The 17,322-nt window shown below is 40.1% G+C and overlaps 1 protein-coding gene across 1 annotated transcript; it reads left to right on the top strand.

The window, feature by feature from the left end:
• The first annotated feature begins 3,923 nt into the window (after nt 1-3,923).
• Nucleotides 3,924-15,510, top strand: Lin7c (lin-7 cell polarity scaffold C). Its single transcript, XM_048443710.3, has 5 exons — nt 3,924-4,013; nt 7,387-7,505; nt 8,015-8,086; nt 10,720-10,929; nt 11,731-15,510. The coding sequence occupies exons 1-5, from the start codon at nt 3,977-3,979 to the stop codon at nt 11,884-11,886; spliced, it is 594 nt and encodes a 197-aa protein (XP_048299667.1). The 5' UTR covers nt 3,924-3,976; the 3' UTR covers nt 11,887-15,510.
• Nucleotides 15,511-17,322: the final 1,812 nt, after the last annotated feature.

The following is a 17,322-nucleotide window of genomic DNA, read 5'->3' as shown; positions in this document are numbered from 1 at the left end:
GAAAGAAGGACCTTGGACTGGAGAGATGGCTCAGTGGTTAAGAGCACTGACTGCTCTTCCACAGGTCTTGAGTTCAATTCCCAGCGACCACATGGTGGCTCACAGCCATCTGAAATGAGACATGGCGCCCCCTTCTGGCATGCGGGCACACATAGAAGAAATGCTGTATACGTAGTAAATAAATAAATCTAGAAAAAGAAAAAGAAAAGAAAGAAAGGAAGGAAGGAAGGAAGGAAGGAAGGAAGGAAGAGAAAGAAAGAAAGGAAGGAAGGAAGGAAGGAAGGAAGGAAGGAAGGAAGGAAAGAAAGAAAGAAAGAAAGAAAGAAAGAAAGAAGGAAAGAAAGAAAGAAAGAAAGGACCTTAACTATTGTTTGGGGTTTGAAGATGTATTTCGTGTGCATGACTGCTCTGCCTCTATGTATGTATGTGCACCATATACATGCTGGGTACCCATGGATGTCAGGAGAGCCTCAGATTCCCTGTTACTGAAGAAAAGTTTAACCTTGTGCTCCACTGATCTGACACACTATGTCTAAATGAGCCAACTGGCACCCAGTTTCAGTGGATCCTCTTGCTCAAAGTTTCACTTGGGAGGACCAATTCCTCAAGGCTGCATCATAAACAAAAGTCGGTGTTTGGCTTCTAGGACATGTTGATTTTTTTTTTTTGCTTGGTTTTATTGAGCTGGCTTAGGCAGAATTCTCCCCAGAGCAATAAAAAAATACATGCTTCCTAGTAAACTTTTCCCCAATTCACACACTAACTGAACTTGAATTTTCTGGGAACATTTCAGTTGAGAAACTGGAACAACAATTAGGATCATTTTCCAAGCAACCATCAAGTTTGATTTGCTTGGAGATCTTGATTTTGAGCTCACAGAGATTTGACTTGAGGCCTGATTTCATCTCCAGCAGTGCTTGGCAGTTATCCAACTTGAGTTTTTCTGCAGTTGAGTTTCATGATCTTGACACTTAAATGAATGTGGCTTCTTCCTGGGGAAAAAATGCTGCTGTAGGTAAACTGGGATCCTGACCTACTCCACCTGAGCTACCAGTAAGGCCAGTCCAGATAATCTGCCTCACCCCTACTTTGGAGTAAGGCCTGTTGCCCACAGGGGCTGCAGCCTTTCCCCTAAACTCAATAGAAAACTGTCAATGGTTAACCTGAAGTATCAACTTAACTGGGCTAAAAGATGCTCAGACTGGGGATAATAGCACAAGCCTTGATCCCAGAACTCTAGAGACATAAGCAAATGGACCTATGTAAGTTGGAGGTCAGCCTAGTTTATATAGCAAGTTTTGAGACAGACAGAGCTACAGAAAGACCCTGCCTTAAAACAACAAAAGGACAGCCAGATAGCTGATAAAGCATTATTTTTGGATGGGGCCTGGGTGTTTATGAAAGTGCTTAGCATTTGCTTGATAAATTGAGAAAAGGTCACCATCAGCAATGTGGGTAGGCATCATCTAATCTATCCTTTGAGGGCCTAGATAGGACAAAAGAGCAGACAAGGGCAGCATTCCCTCAGGTTAGAACGGGTTATACACCTTCTGCCTTTGGAGCAGTGGTTCTGAGCATCAGGTCCCCAACCACAGACTAGGAGTTACATCGTTAACGTCTCTGCTTTTTTTTTTTAACCTTTGACTTTGTACTGAAACTATGACCATCTTGTTTCCTGTATTTCCCCATCTCTTTTAGGCCACAGATCATGAGGCTCCTTATCTTTCATGATCACTTGAATCAATGTCTCATAATAAATCTATGTGTGTGTTTCCATGCATGTACACCAATGTGAATATACACATTCTGTTGGGTTTGTTTCCCTTGAGATGCTAATAAAACAAGTATTCTAGAATCATCTTCATTGGTTCTCTGTTTTTCTGATGATTGGACTCAAGGGCCAGGTACTGGCTAGGCTCTACCCCTGAGCTACAGATGAAGCCTAACTTCCTAATTCTGATGGGGCATATTTGCTAATTGCTTTTGAGAAATTATACATGGAAAGTAATTTTTTAGGATGTACATGTTTAATATGAAAGTGTAACAAACCCAGGGTGTTAGACACACTAGACAAATGTTCAAATGCTGGGCTACACCCATGGCCCTAAAACATCTTTTGGTATACCTTTACTTCTAATAATTTCATAAGTATAATAAATTGACTCCTCCCCTTTAAAAAATGTACCTAAGAATAAGAATGTATTTGGAAGCAGGTCCCTTGCTTAAGTAACTAGTTATGATGACAGGATATTGAATTGGAGTAGGCTCCTGGTTCTTCTTATCAGTAAATGCTCTGATGAAAGAATAGAATGCCACGTGACAATGAAACAAAGATTGGAGCAACACAACTGCAAGTCAGGAACACTAAAGACTGCCAGAAAACATCTTGAAAGCCAAGAAGAAATAAGGAAGGGTTCCTGTAGATTCAGAAAGAACACAGTGCCTTCATTTTAGAAACGTGAGACAACTATCTGCTGCCTTAAGACATTCCACTTGTTATACTTTGCTATGAAAGCTCTAGAAAACAAATAGAGAATTCTAGTTTGGTAGTTACTTTTCTATCAAATTGTATAGCTTGCAAAGTTTTTCCAGGGATGTTAATGAAAAGTGCATCCGATTCTGGTTACTAGTCATTAGAGGGTGACTTTTTATCCTCTAGAAATCTTTATGGTCTTCTATTTAAACCTGGAATTCTGGAATTTTATGGTTATGTCACAATTATCAAAGACATGGAAAAACACTACTTCAACAGGATAGAAGATTTAGCTCAGACGAACTACATCAGATGAGCATTTGTGTAGCATCTAAAAGTCTGTGGGTTTGATTCTCAGGCACTGAAAAAGAGTGTAGGGAGAGGAAAAGTTAATGTGTAACCCCAATCATAAGAATAGTTCCTATCAGTATAAAAAAAAAAACTACATAATTTGCACTGAGCATGAGAAAGCTTGACGACCACTACCCAGTGGTAGAATTCAATTAAGTCTTACACAGAAGTCTGAACTGGCTCTACCTAATAATCTGTAGAAGACTGTAGTTGAACAGACAGAGTAGATCCCCGACCATCAGTGAGATATTAAAGCAATCCTGTTCTGGAGGTGTTGAGAACTTAACACAGATCAAGAGATTTGCTAATCAAATCATAATTTCATAAAAATTATTTCACTTAAATTAGGGACTAAAAGGACTTGAGTTCACAAAATTTTCAGAAGTGGCCCTATGAGGGGCTAGAGAGTTGACACAACCATCAGGAGTACTGGCTGCTCTTCCAGCCAGCCTGGGGTTAGAGTCTCAACACCCATGGCAACTCACAACCATCTTTAATGCCAGTTTTAGGAGATCCAATGCCCTCTTGTGGCCTCCATAGGCACCAGGCATGTAAATGATGCACAGACATTCATGCAGGCAAAACACCTATACGTACAAAAAGTTTTTTACAAATTAGAAATTGGACCAACAAAACAACATATAAGCTTCATACTTCATTTACAAAAGATTTTGGTCAATTAGAAGCGTTACTTTGTGATGCATCGAAGTATCTCCTCTCCTAGCCAATTACTATGTATTGTCTACCCTTCTGTTCATACAGACTTGTGGGAAAGGGTAGAATTGTGGATTATCATTTTTTTCTAAGAGTCTTGAACGTGGAGAGACGGTCAGTGTGCAAGTCCAAGGTCAGAGGCTGGCTGCCGCGGACCAAGCAGGGCCTGTAACTAAAGATTTGGCTTCCCCAAGGCAGGGGACAAGTCGGGAGATCGGTTCTTTTCAACCTCAGATGGTTGAAAGTGAGCAGGCAAAGACCAACGAACGGCGAGCAACACCTCGACCGTGCACCCCAAGCCGCCACAGCTCTGCATAGGGAACCCGCATCCTTCTGGCTCTCGCGTTACTAACCCTCCTCACCCTTCCGGCTTCCCGGCCCCGCCCACCGCGGCCTCTGTGTCGTCACTTCCTGTGGGTACGCATCGCCGAAGAGAAGATGGCGGCGCTGGGCGAACCTGTCCGGCTGGAGAGGGGTGAGTGCGGCGGCTCCCGCGACCGCGGTGGGCGGAGCGGGTGGGTACTGACGGAGCGCTTTGCGGGTCGGAGCGGAGGCGAGGTGGCCGGGGCGCTGACACCCGGAGCGCCTCCCCGGCCTTCGTGCCGGCGGCTGCTCGCGGAAGGCGCTGGCCGCGGTTTGGAAGCTCGCCAGACCCCCTAGGTTCACCCCGGCGGTGGGCGCAGCTCGGTCCTGAAGACCTGCTCACGGCAGCAGGCACAGACACACCCTGGGTCACTGCAGACGCGGCTTTCGGCTTTGTAAACCCTAAAAGCGAGAGCCACACACGCTGTTAGGGACTGTCTTCATTGCCCCCCGTGCGTGAACGAATTCGTGTGCCCTCTCGCCCTCGTTCATACACTTGGCAGACACAGGCACATTCCCGCATAAACTCCCTCGCCCCCATTTCAACACAGACGCCTTCATTACTCTGACCACAGCCTCCTGGGCCTTGAGTTGGTATTTCTTGGCTTTTGCATTCCTTCCAGTCACGGAGGGGATGCTTAAAAAACAATCCGACTGGCTTGGTCTTGCGATGATTACGTAACTAGGTGGAGTAGTAGTTAGTTGTAAATCACTCCTAAGTGCGATACTAATCTTTACTTAGAAGCCCTACAGTTGCCAACCTGGTTGGTTGATTGCTTCTTAGAGCAAACAGTCAAGAAAAGTAAAGCCTGCCGTGGAAGTGGCCAGTTGCAGATTTCCAACATTGCACTCTGCCCTGCCCAAAGCGTTAGATTTCAAACAACTGGAGCAAGCTTTTTACAACTGCAAGTTAGAGTACTTAGGAAGTGCCTGTTGGCAAACAAATCATAGAATGGAGTTTGACACTACTTTACATATATTAGTATTTGCATTTGCAGTCTCTATTAATATTGGCCAAGAAGGAAAATAATTTTAAACTTAAAAGAGCCGCTTTCCGCGGACTTGTTTCTCTCCAGCCTATCAGGGCTTTAATTAAAGTGGCATTCTGTAACCGAGGGTAGTTGGGAAAGACTAAGGTAGGCTTACAGCTGTGACATTTTCTTCTTGAGCATAATGTCAGTGTGCCTTGGGGATAGGAACAAATCTGTTGTGTTAAGCAGAGTAATTGGAGGTTTCTAACAAGTTGGCATTCTTGGTATTTTTAAATGAAGCACAAAATGTGTACCCTGATCCTCTGGCATTTGCTGTTTACGGTTACAAAGTTTTTAGTTATACAGTAAAAAACTCAAAATGCTGGTGGGGATGACAGGGTCAGCAAGTCAGATGACATCATCAAGTCAGATTCTGATTGAGGAATCTAACAGACCTGGCAGATACTCTCAAGAGTTCACAGTAAACCAGCACCTATGAGTAAATTCCTGTCTGTCTTCTAACTCATCGGAATATAGTTCACCAGAGCACAAACTCCGTGAGCATTTTGGTACAGTTTAGATTTAATAGAGTCTTTAGCTTGCTTCCGAGTGTTAATTAGACTTCTCTCTTCTCCTTCCTTCCACTTTCCTTCTTTCCACCACGTTGGCTACTGAGTTGAGGGCATTGCACATGGTAGGTGAGCACTCTACCACTGAGCTAAATTTCCAGGCCTACTTAGAGGATTTTAGTGTGGATAATAAATCGTAACTTTGTAAACCAGCAACTCCTGAAACAACATTTCCTAGCCACTCTGGAGGTGGCAAATCAAAGCAGAGATAGTCTGCTTGATTAAAAACAGTTTAAGCTTTTATTATCCAAAAATGAATCAACGCTTTGCTTCCCTAGTCAGCTTATTTGGACTTTTTCATCTGCAAGTGCAAAGAAAAGTCCTAATTCTATGAAGTAAATATCTGGTTCTTTAGTGTAACGTGAAATCCAAAACTTTACCCACTAAGTCAAAAGTATTTAAGAACTAGAATATGTGGACTAGTAGGAATTCTAATCTTTGGAGGTAAATGAACAAGATTAAAATTTACTGGTTTTGGTTAATTAGTGGTAGTAATACATTTAGGCTTGGGTTCAGAAAAACCTTGGGGATCAGAACAGAGGTCATGATATAATAGTGTTATAGCATGAATCTTCATCTTCGAAAGTTCTTTGTTCATAAAACCCATTTGGACATTTCCCAATCACAGTAACCTAATTTGTGTGTGTATGTGTGTATTTTTTTCTTTCTAAGCTGTGTGTGTTAGATGGTGGTAGAGACCAGACAAGGTTGTCAGATTCCTAGAACTGGAGTTTTAGGTAATTGTGAGATGCCCATGTGGTTGCTGGGAATCTGGAAGTGCTCTTAACTGCTGAACTCCTGATCCCTTAGTATTTGTTTGTTTGTTTGTCTGTTTGTTTATTGATTAATTTTTCAAGCAGGGTTCTCTGTAGCTTTGGAGCCTGCTGGAACTCGCTCCGTAGACCAGGCTGGACTCAAACTCACAGAACTACAACCTGTCTCTGCCTCCCTAGTGCTGAGATTAGAGGCGTGTGCCACCACCGTCCAGCTCCCCTTAATATTTCTCTTTTTTTGTTTTTGTTTTTGTTTTTTGTTTTGGATTTTCGAGACAGGGTTTCTCTGTAGCTTTGGAGCCTGTCCTGGAACTAGCTCTTGTAGACCAGGCTGGTCTCGAACTCACAGAGCTCCGCCTGCCTCTGCCTCCTGAGTGCTGGGATTAAAGGCGTGCGCCACCACCACCCAGCTCCTTAATATTTCTTAATATGTGGCATATATGTGCTGTGAGCCTTTTTATTTCCTTTTCTTTTTCCCATATGAGGTACTATTATTGATGTTTTACAGGGGAAGACTGCAAAACAATGTGGGAAACTTATCCAAGGTCACACACAAGCATTAAGATCAGGTTGATAAAGCTGTTTTTTTCTTTCTGTTTTGTAAACTATATCTGGACATGTCTGAATTAAAACAGTGTTAGCAATCCTCACAGCTGATTGCATTTCCATGTGTCATTGAACAGTCTGTATTACATATGTATCATGTTTTCCTTCCGGAAGTGACAGTGAAGTCACTAGCACACGGTCTCTTGTACTGGTTGGCTGCTTTGGTTACCAATGAGATGATTAGGTAAATTTTTATTGACTAAATAATGAATGATAATACTGTTAACTTTTCTAATTAAAGATTTTTCTTTTTTACTATATATTCTGTGTCTTTTGGGGGAATTGGGGGTTTGGGGTTGTTTGCTTTGTTCTTGAGGCAGTATTGAAACCCAAGATGGTCTTTAACAGATGATGATGATCACCCTGCCTCAGCTTCTGGAGTAAGGATTATTCTTATTGGGCACCAGACCTGGCTAGCCTTTGGATTAATCTTAGCAGCTATAGTGTTCTAAAGGAATGAGAGAGTTCTTAGCAAGAATTACCACTTGTGTTTTGTTTCCCTGTAGATATCTGCAGAGCAATTGAATTGTTGGAAAAACTGCAAAGGAGTGGAGAGGTGCCACCACAGAAGCTTCAGGCTTTGCAGAGAGTCCTTCAGAGTGAGTTCTGCAATGCTGTGAGGGAGGTAAGGTAACATGGTTGATATTGGCTTGAGTTAATTAGCTACCGAAATGCACTGAAATTCGGATTCAGAAATACAATAGAAAATGAACTAGAGCGGGACATGGTGGCTCAAGCCTGTAATCACAACACTCAGGAGGCTGAGGCGGGAGAATGCTCCTGAGATACAGCCCAGCCTGATCTACATAGTGAGGTATAGATCAGCCTGCCTGAAAAAAGAAAACATTAGAACTAGTCTTGTCTCTCATTTTTTGGAATTTTTAGCTGGGCGTATAGCTCAGTGGTAGAACTGAGTCATAGATTTTGTATGTGCCTAACATGTATGAAATCCTGGGTTCACCTCCCAGTACCACTACCGAAAAAGAACGAAGATTTTCCTTTGGAATGCCAAATAGAAGAGCATTTACATTTTACAAAAATGTCTTTGGGAAATTTTAACATATTTGTTAGCTTCTCAGAGAACTCAAACATAGATATATCCCAGAACTTAAATATGAAAACTTTGTTTTGCAGGTGTATGAACATGTTTATGAAACTGTGGACATCAGTAGCAGCCCTGAAGTGAGAGCTAATGCAACCGCAAAGGTATCAAAAGTGGGGCTCCAAAACAAAGAACTAGAACATGGCCTGGGAGATAGCTTAGTGGGTAAAGTGCTTTTTATACGAGCAGTAGGGCATCAGTACGGATCCCCAACTTCCTAGTAAATGCTCAGAATAACAGTGTCTATAATCCTAGTGCTGGAGGAATAAAGAGGTGAGTATCCTGGGTGCTTACTGGCCAGTGAGTCAGCACATGCTCACACAGATACATACAAGCTGTCTGTATATGTGTGCATGTATGTATGTATATGTATGTATGTTTATATAAAGTACAGAAGTCATAACTGAAGATTTAACGTGCAATTATAAGATGCATAGTATCTTTTAAAACTAGCATATATTCCAAACTATGCTATTCTCAAGTACTAAGAAATAGGAGTGTTTTGTTGTCTTTATAAGATTTTGTGATACTATTTCGATAATATACTGAGAATACAGTAAAATGTATATCATACCTCATATAATTGTATTCAATACATTATGCAGATTGTGATTATAATATTAATTTCATAATCAATGAAGATGACTTCATTGTTGATGAAGAAGCATCAAAGGTAGACTGCTTTCCTTGCCCCACACAGCAGTGTGTGAACAATAATCCTCGGGATTTTCCCTTGACTTTGGCCCTGCACATATTGCACAGTGTTAGTTGGTCTTAGGCCGCCTCCTCGGGGCTGTCCATGACATGTTTGTGTGTGGGTGGGTTTTTCTGTGTTTGTTTTGTTTTTGTACCCATGTTATTTTCCTCAAATAACTCCGACATTGAACTAGATATTGTTATGTGGTTTTGCTCTTTTACTCTTTAGCTCTTGCCTTTTTGCCCCCCCGGGGGGGGGGGGCTACCCAGCTCCCAAATAAATCACACACAGAGACTTATTCTAACTTATTAATACCCAGCCTTAGCTTGTTTTGTTTCTTTCCAGCTTTTCTAACTTAAATTATCCTGACCACCTTTTGTCTCTGGACTTTTTTCTTTTTTTTACTTCTATATATCTTACTTTCATTCTTACTCCGTGGCTGGCTGGCCCCTGACTTCTTTCTTTCCTTGTTCTCTCTTTCTTGCTCCTCTTCCTCATTTCTCCTTCTTTTTATACTCTCTGCATGCCAGCCCCGCCTATCCTTGCCTCTGCTTCACTATTGGCCATTCAACTCTTAATTAGAACTATCAGGTATTTTAGACAGGCACAGTAACACAGCTTCACAGAGTTAAAAAATTGCATCATAAACAAAAACAGCTCATCTTTACATCATTAAACAAATGTTCCACAGCATAAAGTAATGCACCTTAAAATAATATTCCCCAACAAGGTGTGTATCTTATGTACTTAGAATACGTTAACTTATATTACAAGTACTTCATAGCAGGCTATTTTGTATTGCTAGTTACTGGTTCACAAAGGGTAATACTGAAGTGTTCATTAAGTACAAGTATTTAAACGTGTAGGTCTCCTTTGTCAAAGTTGCTAAATCCATAGACACTTGGGGTTTGGAAAGGTGTGTGAATCTAGTTCAGTTTATAGAGTGTCTGCCTAGCGTGCATAAGACTTTGAACTCCCTCCATCCTTAGCACCACATAGAACCAGGTGTGGTGGTGTATGCCTATAATACCATCATTTGGGAGGTGGGGCAGGAGGAGCAGAAATTTAAGGTTATTGGGTCTCTAACACGTTTGAGGCCAGCCTGGGCTAAATTAGACCATATCCCAGAAAAGAAACTTTTTTTTGCAAGTTTTGTCAACATACGTGCAATCCCAGCACTTTAGGCTAAGGCATGAAAATGAAGAGTATGAAGCTAGCCTGTTTTATGCCTTCGCCCCCCAAAAGAAATTGGTTCTTTCTTACTTATAGCCCTCAGAGCTTGCGAGTCTTGGTTGTTTGTAGATGGGATCTTTTTTAGTGCTTCTGAAATAGTAGTTGGTATTCAGCAAATCTCAACGTCTTTCCCCTCCCTCCTCCTCATTTTTGATTTTCCATTCAGGATCCATAATAAAGATGGTGCCTTTAAATGGGAAAGGAAACAGAATGTAAATCTGTGTTAGAATATAATTAGACATAGTTATATCTCTTCTATATCATTTTCTTTTTAGTTGTAACTAGATACTTTAAGCTAAAGCAACAAAAAGCATTCATATGGGTTATATGCATCCTTCCTTTTCTAAATGTTATTTCTTGAAGTTTTTGTTATTTAGTATTTGATTCAAACAATATAGCAGCCAAAATGACTTCCTAGAAGGACACATTTATGTAGGTAGGTAGGTTGTGTCTTGCCCAGGGGCCCCTGAAGGAACCAGCTCAGGGCTATTGGCATCCTCAGACAGGGCTTCCCTCTTAATATCTACATTGACCAGCACTGGGCACCTGCAGCAGCATGTTTCTGAGGTCTGGAGGAGCTAGTAGTGATCTCTGAGTATTTATTATTCTCAGTTATCTCCTACAAACTTGTTTGACTTACAGTGAAGTTGTGGAAGCTCACAAATGAAAAGCTGTGTGGTTCAAAAGTGGCTTAAATAGATTAGAGATGTAGAACGATGCATGTGCTTAGCATATCTGAGTCTCCGGGTTCAAACTCCAACTCCTCAAAAATAAGTTTGTTCTTAAATGTGTATTTTTCTCTTTCAGGCTACTGTTGCTGCATTTGCTGCCAGTGAAGGGCACTCCCACCCCCGAGTTGTTGAGTTACCCAAAACAGAAGAAGGCCTTGGATTCAATATCATGGGAGGCAAAGAACAAAACTCACCAATCTATATCTCACGGATAATTCCCGGTGGAATTGCTGACAGACATGGGGGCCTCAAGCGAGGAGATCAGCTACTTTCTGTTAATGGAGTGGTAAAGATAAATCTATTTATATTTGCTATTTGCAGTAATGTGTTGTAGCCACTTGGGGGTGCACTGGAGCAGTCGAATCAGAAGGTAAAAGGGGAAAGCTTCCTAGACTGAGTTTTAAAATCCCTTGAAAGAAGCCCAGGTGCTACTGCTCCGTACAGTGTTGTGTGGTTGTTTTGGTCGCTAGTGATAATGGAGGTTTTCAGGGGGTGAACACTAAACTAATACCAGGCAACTGCTTGACCACTGAGTTAAATTCCCAGCCCAGAGTTGTAAGTGTGGGCTATAGAGCAACTCCAGTGTAAGTCAGCATTGCTTTCAAGGAGCTAAAGCTGTGTGTTAGGTTAGAAATAAACTGGTGATGGCACACGCCTTTAATCCCAGCACTAGGGAAGCAGAGGTTCATGGATCTCTGTGAGTTCAAGGCCAGCCTGATCTGTAAGAGCTACAGAGAAACCTTATCTCAAAAAACCAAAAAGGAAAGAAGGAGGGAGGGAGGGAGGAAAGAAGGAAGGAAGGAAGGAAAGAAACTGGCATTTTACTTGTGTAGAGTGGCAATTACTTGATCTACTGCTAACCTACTGCAGTAATGAGGTGTGTATGCACAAATGTGTCTCATAGGATTTCACATTGATTAAGACTGATGGAGTAAGATTATTATTTTTATAGTGCTGAAATGAATTAATGCTTAAAATTTTTAATTATGTTTTAAACCTTTTTTTACAGGTTGGATTACTTATGAACTTGTTTACTTTTAATTGTTGGATTACATGTTAATTGTTTTGTGTGTGTGCACTTTTCCAGAGTGTTGAAGGAGAGCATCATGAGAAAGCTGTGGAACTACTGAAAGCAGCCCAAGGGAAGGTTAAATTAGTGGTACGGTATACGCCAAAGGTCTTGGAAGAAATGGAATCACGCTTTGAGAAAATGAGATCAGCAAAACGCAGACAACAAACCTAATCATTTAAAAATTTTATGTTCTTCTTTGCTTTTAGATAGAAAAGTTTTACTTGTGACCTACTGATGGCCTCAATGCCAATGATTGAAGAAAAAAAAAACCAGAAACTTCCGTGAAATCTTCTTGCCATTTTATAAATGCCTATTTTCGCATCACTTACGGTTGTAGAGAAGCATACACTTTTTTTCTCACGAGAAAAAGTAAAAGGTGATGAGGGCAGTTCTGTCCTGCTGTTTTTACAGGCCTTTTTCAAATGCAGAGTTTGTCACAAAGTTGTTATAGATTTTTAAAAATGCTTTTTTAATATTAAAATGTACTTTTACATTCTTAATCTTTTTTTAAAAAGAGATTTCTTCATTTGGCAACTTATTTACAAATAACAGTTCTCCAATATTTCCTTTTGCTTATTACAACTTCTTTCTGAAATTTCTTTTCAGTTTTCCAAGAAATTAAACCTAGCGGTCTTGCCTTCAGCGGTTTATGACACTGAGTGTTGGCATTGCTGCTGCATTTTGTACTTAGAACATACATAAATATCTGTAATCAGTGGTAAATCATAGCTATCGTGGAGCCTTTCTACTTTTATTTAAACAATGTATAATGTATTCATTTATACTGATTTGTAAAAGTAAGTTTTTAAACACTGAAACAATCATTGCTAAAATATGTATTCTTTCATAATATTTAAGCAGGGAGGTGAGAGGATGTAATTTGATTTTTAGCATTAATGATTAAATCCCTTATTTATATTTAACACTATGTCATAAATTATAAATGCAAACAAGCTCAGATTTCAATTTTTCAAATTTTTATGCTATTCATTTGTATTTAAATATATTTCTCATATTTCGGCTCTTCCATGCCTAGAGATGAGTCACTTAGTTTGTGCTGAGAGAAATAGAAACAAGACAAAGTAATAACTTCAAATGTGGTGCCTGAAGAGCACAACATAGTTACTGTCCCAGCTTCAGTACCGATTCGAGACAGCAAGGAAAGACAAGGTTTGTTTAAGATATAGAAACAGGCAGCTTCTTAAGTCTCACAATGAGTGGAGTTCAGAGTGCTTCATATCTTTATGATCCAAATAGCAATGGGAGTTTGAACAAGCTTTTTGCCATTTGTCCACTGGATGTCACCATTTTACTAAAAGGCAGCTATCATGTGATTGTGACTAAGTCTTCTAAAAACTGAAGTCAAAGTTGATTCATTTTCAGTCGCAGACTATAGGAACATTTGTAAAGGGTTTAAGTGACAATGTTAAGAAACTAATGGGTTGAAATGCAGTAATTTATCATAATTACGACTTTATTATCTTTATTCTATATTTTAAAAATGGGCATTTTGTAACATTCCTTCAGGAAGAATGGAAGTGTGTACGTGTTTTTGCATGTTTGTGAGCACTGTCAGTCTTACAAGAGATCTGCAGTTTTCAGTGGTTTTCAGAGTAAAAGTCAATCAGCATTGTTATTTATCATTTAGGAATTGAACACTGGATTGCGCATGGTTGAATGTCTTTAGTCCACTACAAAATGTGCTTGATATTGATAGGATCATGTTGAATTGTGTATTTTCAAAATTAGCTGATGTTTTTAAAATGTTGACACCAAAGTAGTATAGAAGAGTATGACATATTTTAATTTAATTGTAAGATTATTAGAGGTATTTGTTGTGAAGCTCTGTATTAACGTTTGTGCATAGAGAACAGTAATATTATTGTTGTGCTCGTATTCGCACTTCACAGGGCAAGTACCCCTGGGGAGACCTTGTCTCAGCCCAGCTACTACGGCTGCAGTTGCTCCTGAGAACGCATCAGCGTTCTGTTATAATTACTGCTTCCTGGTTCATGTTTCAGCGATTGCAGAATTTCGGCCAAGTTACTTTTTTTTTTTTTCTTTTTTTAGTTTGTCGAGTAAGCTTTCTCTTCTGCAATAATTCACAATCTGTTCTTTGTGTGGGCTGATACCTATTTATAATTCTTAAAAGTAACTTAAAGGAGCCAAATGCATAGCTTTGCTTGGTACGATTGAGCATGTGTAGCAATAACTTGCTTTCATTGATGCAATTTTCATAGCTCAGAATTTTAAATATTGACCATAGGAAAATGTCGTGGCAGATGTACAGTAGTCTTCTTGTATAACAAGAAAGTGAAGGAGCGTCATCTAATAAATGGATGGTTTGTGAATAAGACCAAGCAAGCAGTAAATATATAATAGTGTTTGTTTCATTTGTAACTTACAATGCAAATTTCCCTTTGCCCCAGTCTTCCATTTATTTTCTTATATAGTTGAGACTGAGTTGACTTGGTGGTTCTCAACCTTAGTTGCATGTTATATTGCCCTGCAGAGCTTAGAACTTCCCTTCGAAGAACAACTAGGTCAAAATCATTTCTTTGTTGGTTAACAATTTTATATAATGTGTTTTGACCAAGTCTACCCGCTATTGCCTTTAGAAGCTCATTCTATGTAGTTCTGATGGAAACCCACCTTTGAGAAGCACTCGCTCATGGAATTTCCGATTATACTAAACTCTGGAAGTACATTTAATCAGAAACTAATGATTGATTGTATTTCTTAGTACCTCTGTATGGACTTAAAAGATATTTGGCTTTCCTTATTAACAAAACAGTTCCAGTTGACCTTTTTGGAAGTCTCTACATATCCCCAGCTGTCCTGGAATTCACTGTGTAAACCAGGCTGGCCTTCCTTTTTCTTTTTTAAAGTGAAAGCTACCAATAATTTAATTGTGAAATTCAGTGTTTTCTCCTTCTGCCCTGTTTACCTTTTAAAAAAGTTTTTAGGTTATTTGGAAGAGCATGTGTAAAATTTTCAGATGCGAAACCACGGAGCGATGATTCTCTGCTGAGTCCCTGCAGCTCCTTCACCCACCACTGTGCCCTGCGTTGGTGGAGTCGTGTTTAAAGCTTGATGGTTTAGTTTTTAAGATCGTCTTCCTGTTGTAAAGTTTTAAGGTATTTTGTACACGTACTTTGTTTACAATTAAAATAAATAGAATCTAATAGGAGATATTGTCATGGCTTACCTGGGAAGCATTGCCAGCATGACTTGGTGTAGGCTTAAAAGAATACATATGATTATGATGTGGAATGATCGTTGACGTATAAGGACTCTAGTGATTGTACCTCCTAAATAAATGTCTGTGCGTTTTTAACTTACAGTCGTTTCTCCTCTGGCAACAATCTCATTTTATAGTTTTTAATTGTCCAAAATTTCCAAGTAATGTTTCTTCAAAGGTTGTTGAAGTGATCATAGTTATATAATAGGGGACATCACTTGATTATTAATTTTAAAGAAGTTTTAAACTAATTTGTAACTGGACATGGTTTTTAAAAATACTGGCAAAGGTTTGATACACTTGTACTCTTTTTAGTTTGAGAAAATAATTTGGAATGTGAAACAGTACTTTTCCAATAGATGAGTCATTTAGCAATTAAATTGTGATTCAAGGCTTATTTAAAATATATTTGTCTGAGTCATGCTTGTCCTTTGCATTTGACAAAACTGATACAACTACAAATAGATGTATTTCTGAACACTGTGTATAAAATAACCTTTAGAGTAAAAGCAAAATCCGTGGTGGTTCCTGAAATAAAACTTCAGATTTCTGCACTTTGTTTGCCTTTCATAAAATAGAACTAAACAAAAGTTTCTCTTCCGTTATTGTAAGAGATGGTGCGGTATGGTTGACAGCATAGGCCGATACCCAGCTCTTCTCTTTAAATCCTTCTTTGCCTCCATTCTGTGAGCCTTAGACAAGGTACTTCTCTGTCCTGTTGGAATGCCCTGCAGAGCTTCATCTCGGCTGTCATCTACAATCAGTGTGTCTTGCTCTCTCACTGACTTGAAGCTCCTTGAAGGATGCCTACAAGTACTAGTCATGTGTATATATATGCAAATACACACACATATATATATGCAAATACACATACAAAATGAGGCTTTTAAAGTAAATTGCCAAATTTTAAAATTAGTGGCATTTTGAAGGATATGTCAATGAGAATTGTTAGAAAATGAATTCAGTTACAATACTTATTAAATGAGAAGGCAATTTGTAAGGAGAGCGACCTAGCCCTGACCTTATAGACAAGGGGTTACATGGGTAATAAAGGCATGGAGTAGGGGATAGCAGGGTAATGCTCGGAAGTAGAGTTCCTGCCTACCATATTTGAAGCCCTGGATTTGAACTCCAGATATCCACCCCCAAAAAATTTTCTATGAAAAAAGTATGACCAGGCAGCCAGGATGAAACAAAAATCCGTGAGGCATGTAATCTGAAAACATGAAAATTATTTCTGGCTTTTTTTTTATCCTGAAATCCTAGAGTTTCGTTGTAACTGTAACTTGACCTTTAACTTCATGTCATACCACATAATGGGCTGTCTTATGTCCCTCCAGAAAAAAGCTGTGGAATCCCAATCCCTACCTTAGGAGAAGTTAGGTTCTTCCCAAAGTGGTCAGGTGAACATGGGTGGTAATTCAAGGCGGTGCAGATCCTCTTCTGGGAGGCTGGAGCACAGGCACCATGCCACACAAACACAAGGCAGGGATCAGGGAGCTTCTGCTGTTGCAAATGTACGAGTTTGCCGGTAGACCTATACCAGAAGCGGGGCGGGTGGTGTCTGTAGATGTCCCTCAGCATGCAGAAGCAGCCAGCCCCAATCTTGGACTCAACATTCACTGAACCAGTTTATAATCCTTTGTCTGGCAACACTTTTGTCCATAAGAGAATACACCCTGTGGTAGCATCTCCAGGATCCAGCACTGAACCAGGATTCAATGTGGCTTCTTCCTAGTACAATAAAGATTTGAGTAGAAATCTTGAGGAAGAGGATTTGATGCCTGACCCTTGAGAGCTAGAGGCTTGCTGGTACTTACTTTCTGTGGTGGAGATGCCTTTTTACACACTTTGCAGCTACGTCTGGAGCTTTGCCTCCTAGTGGCTGCCTGGGCGCTCCCATTCCACAGAGCATAGCTTACCTTATTCGAGTCTTATCAGCATGGCCTAATCATTCTCAGTTAAAGGTCTAGAGCTGGCATTGTCTGGTCTGAGGGAAGGTTCTACAGCAGCCCTTTCTCCAGTTACAATGAGAGTTTGTCTTTGGCCAGAGATATTTCATCTGCAGGCCCCTAAGATTCATCCACCTGCTGAAAGCATCAGTTCAAGCAGAACTACACTGCAGTAACCTTAAACTCTCCATTATGCTGAGGGCAAAATCCAGGTGTTTGAATATGACTTAGGGCATTCTGCATAACCCATCCTTAGTTCCTCTCATGTCTGCAGTTCCCTTGACCTACTCGTACTAACCACTCCACATTTGGGGGTGGGTTGTTTGTGATGAAGTGAGGTCTCACTGAGAGAGTACTGTGTGAGCCACCATGCCTGGCTACAGTTCACATTCAGCTAAAGGATAGGCAGGTCTA

The sequence above is a fragment of the Myodes glareolus genome, chromosome 10 (genome assembly GCF_982192425.1).
Source record: "Myodes glareolus chromosome 10, mMyoGla1.1, whole genome shotgun sequence".
NCBI lineage: Eukaryota > Metazoa > Chordata > Mammalia > Rodentia > Cricetidae > Myodes > Myodes glareolus.
This window is presented reverse-complemented; position numbering and strand designations above follow the sequence as displayed.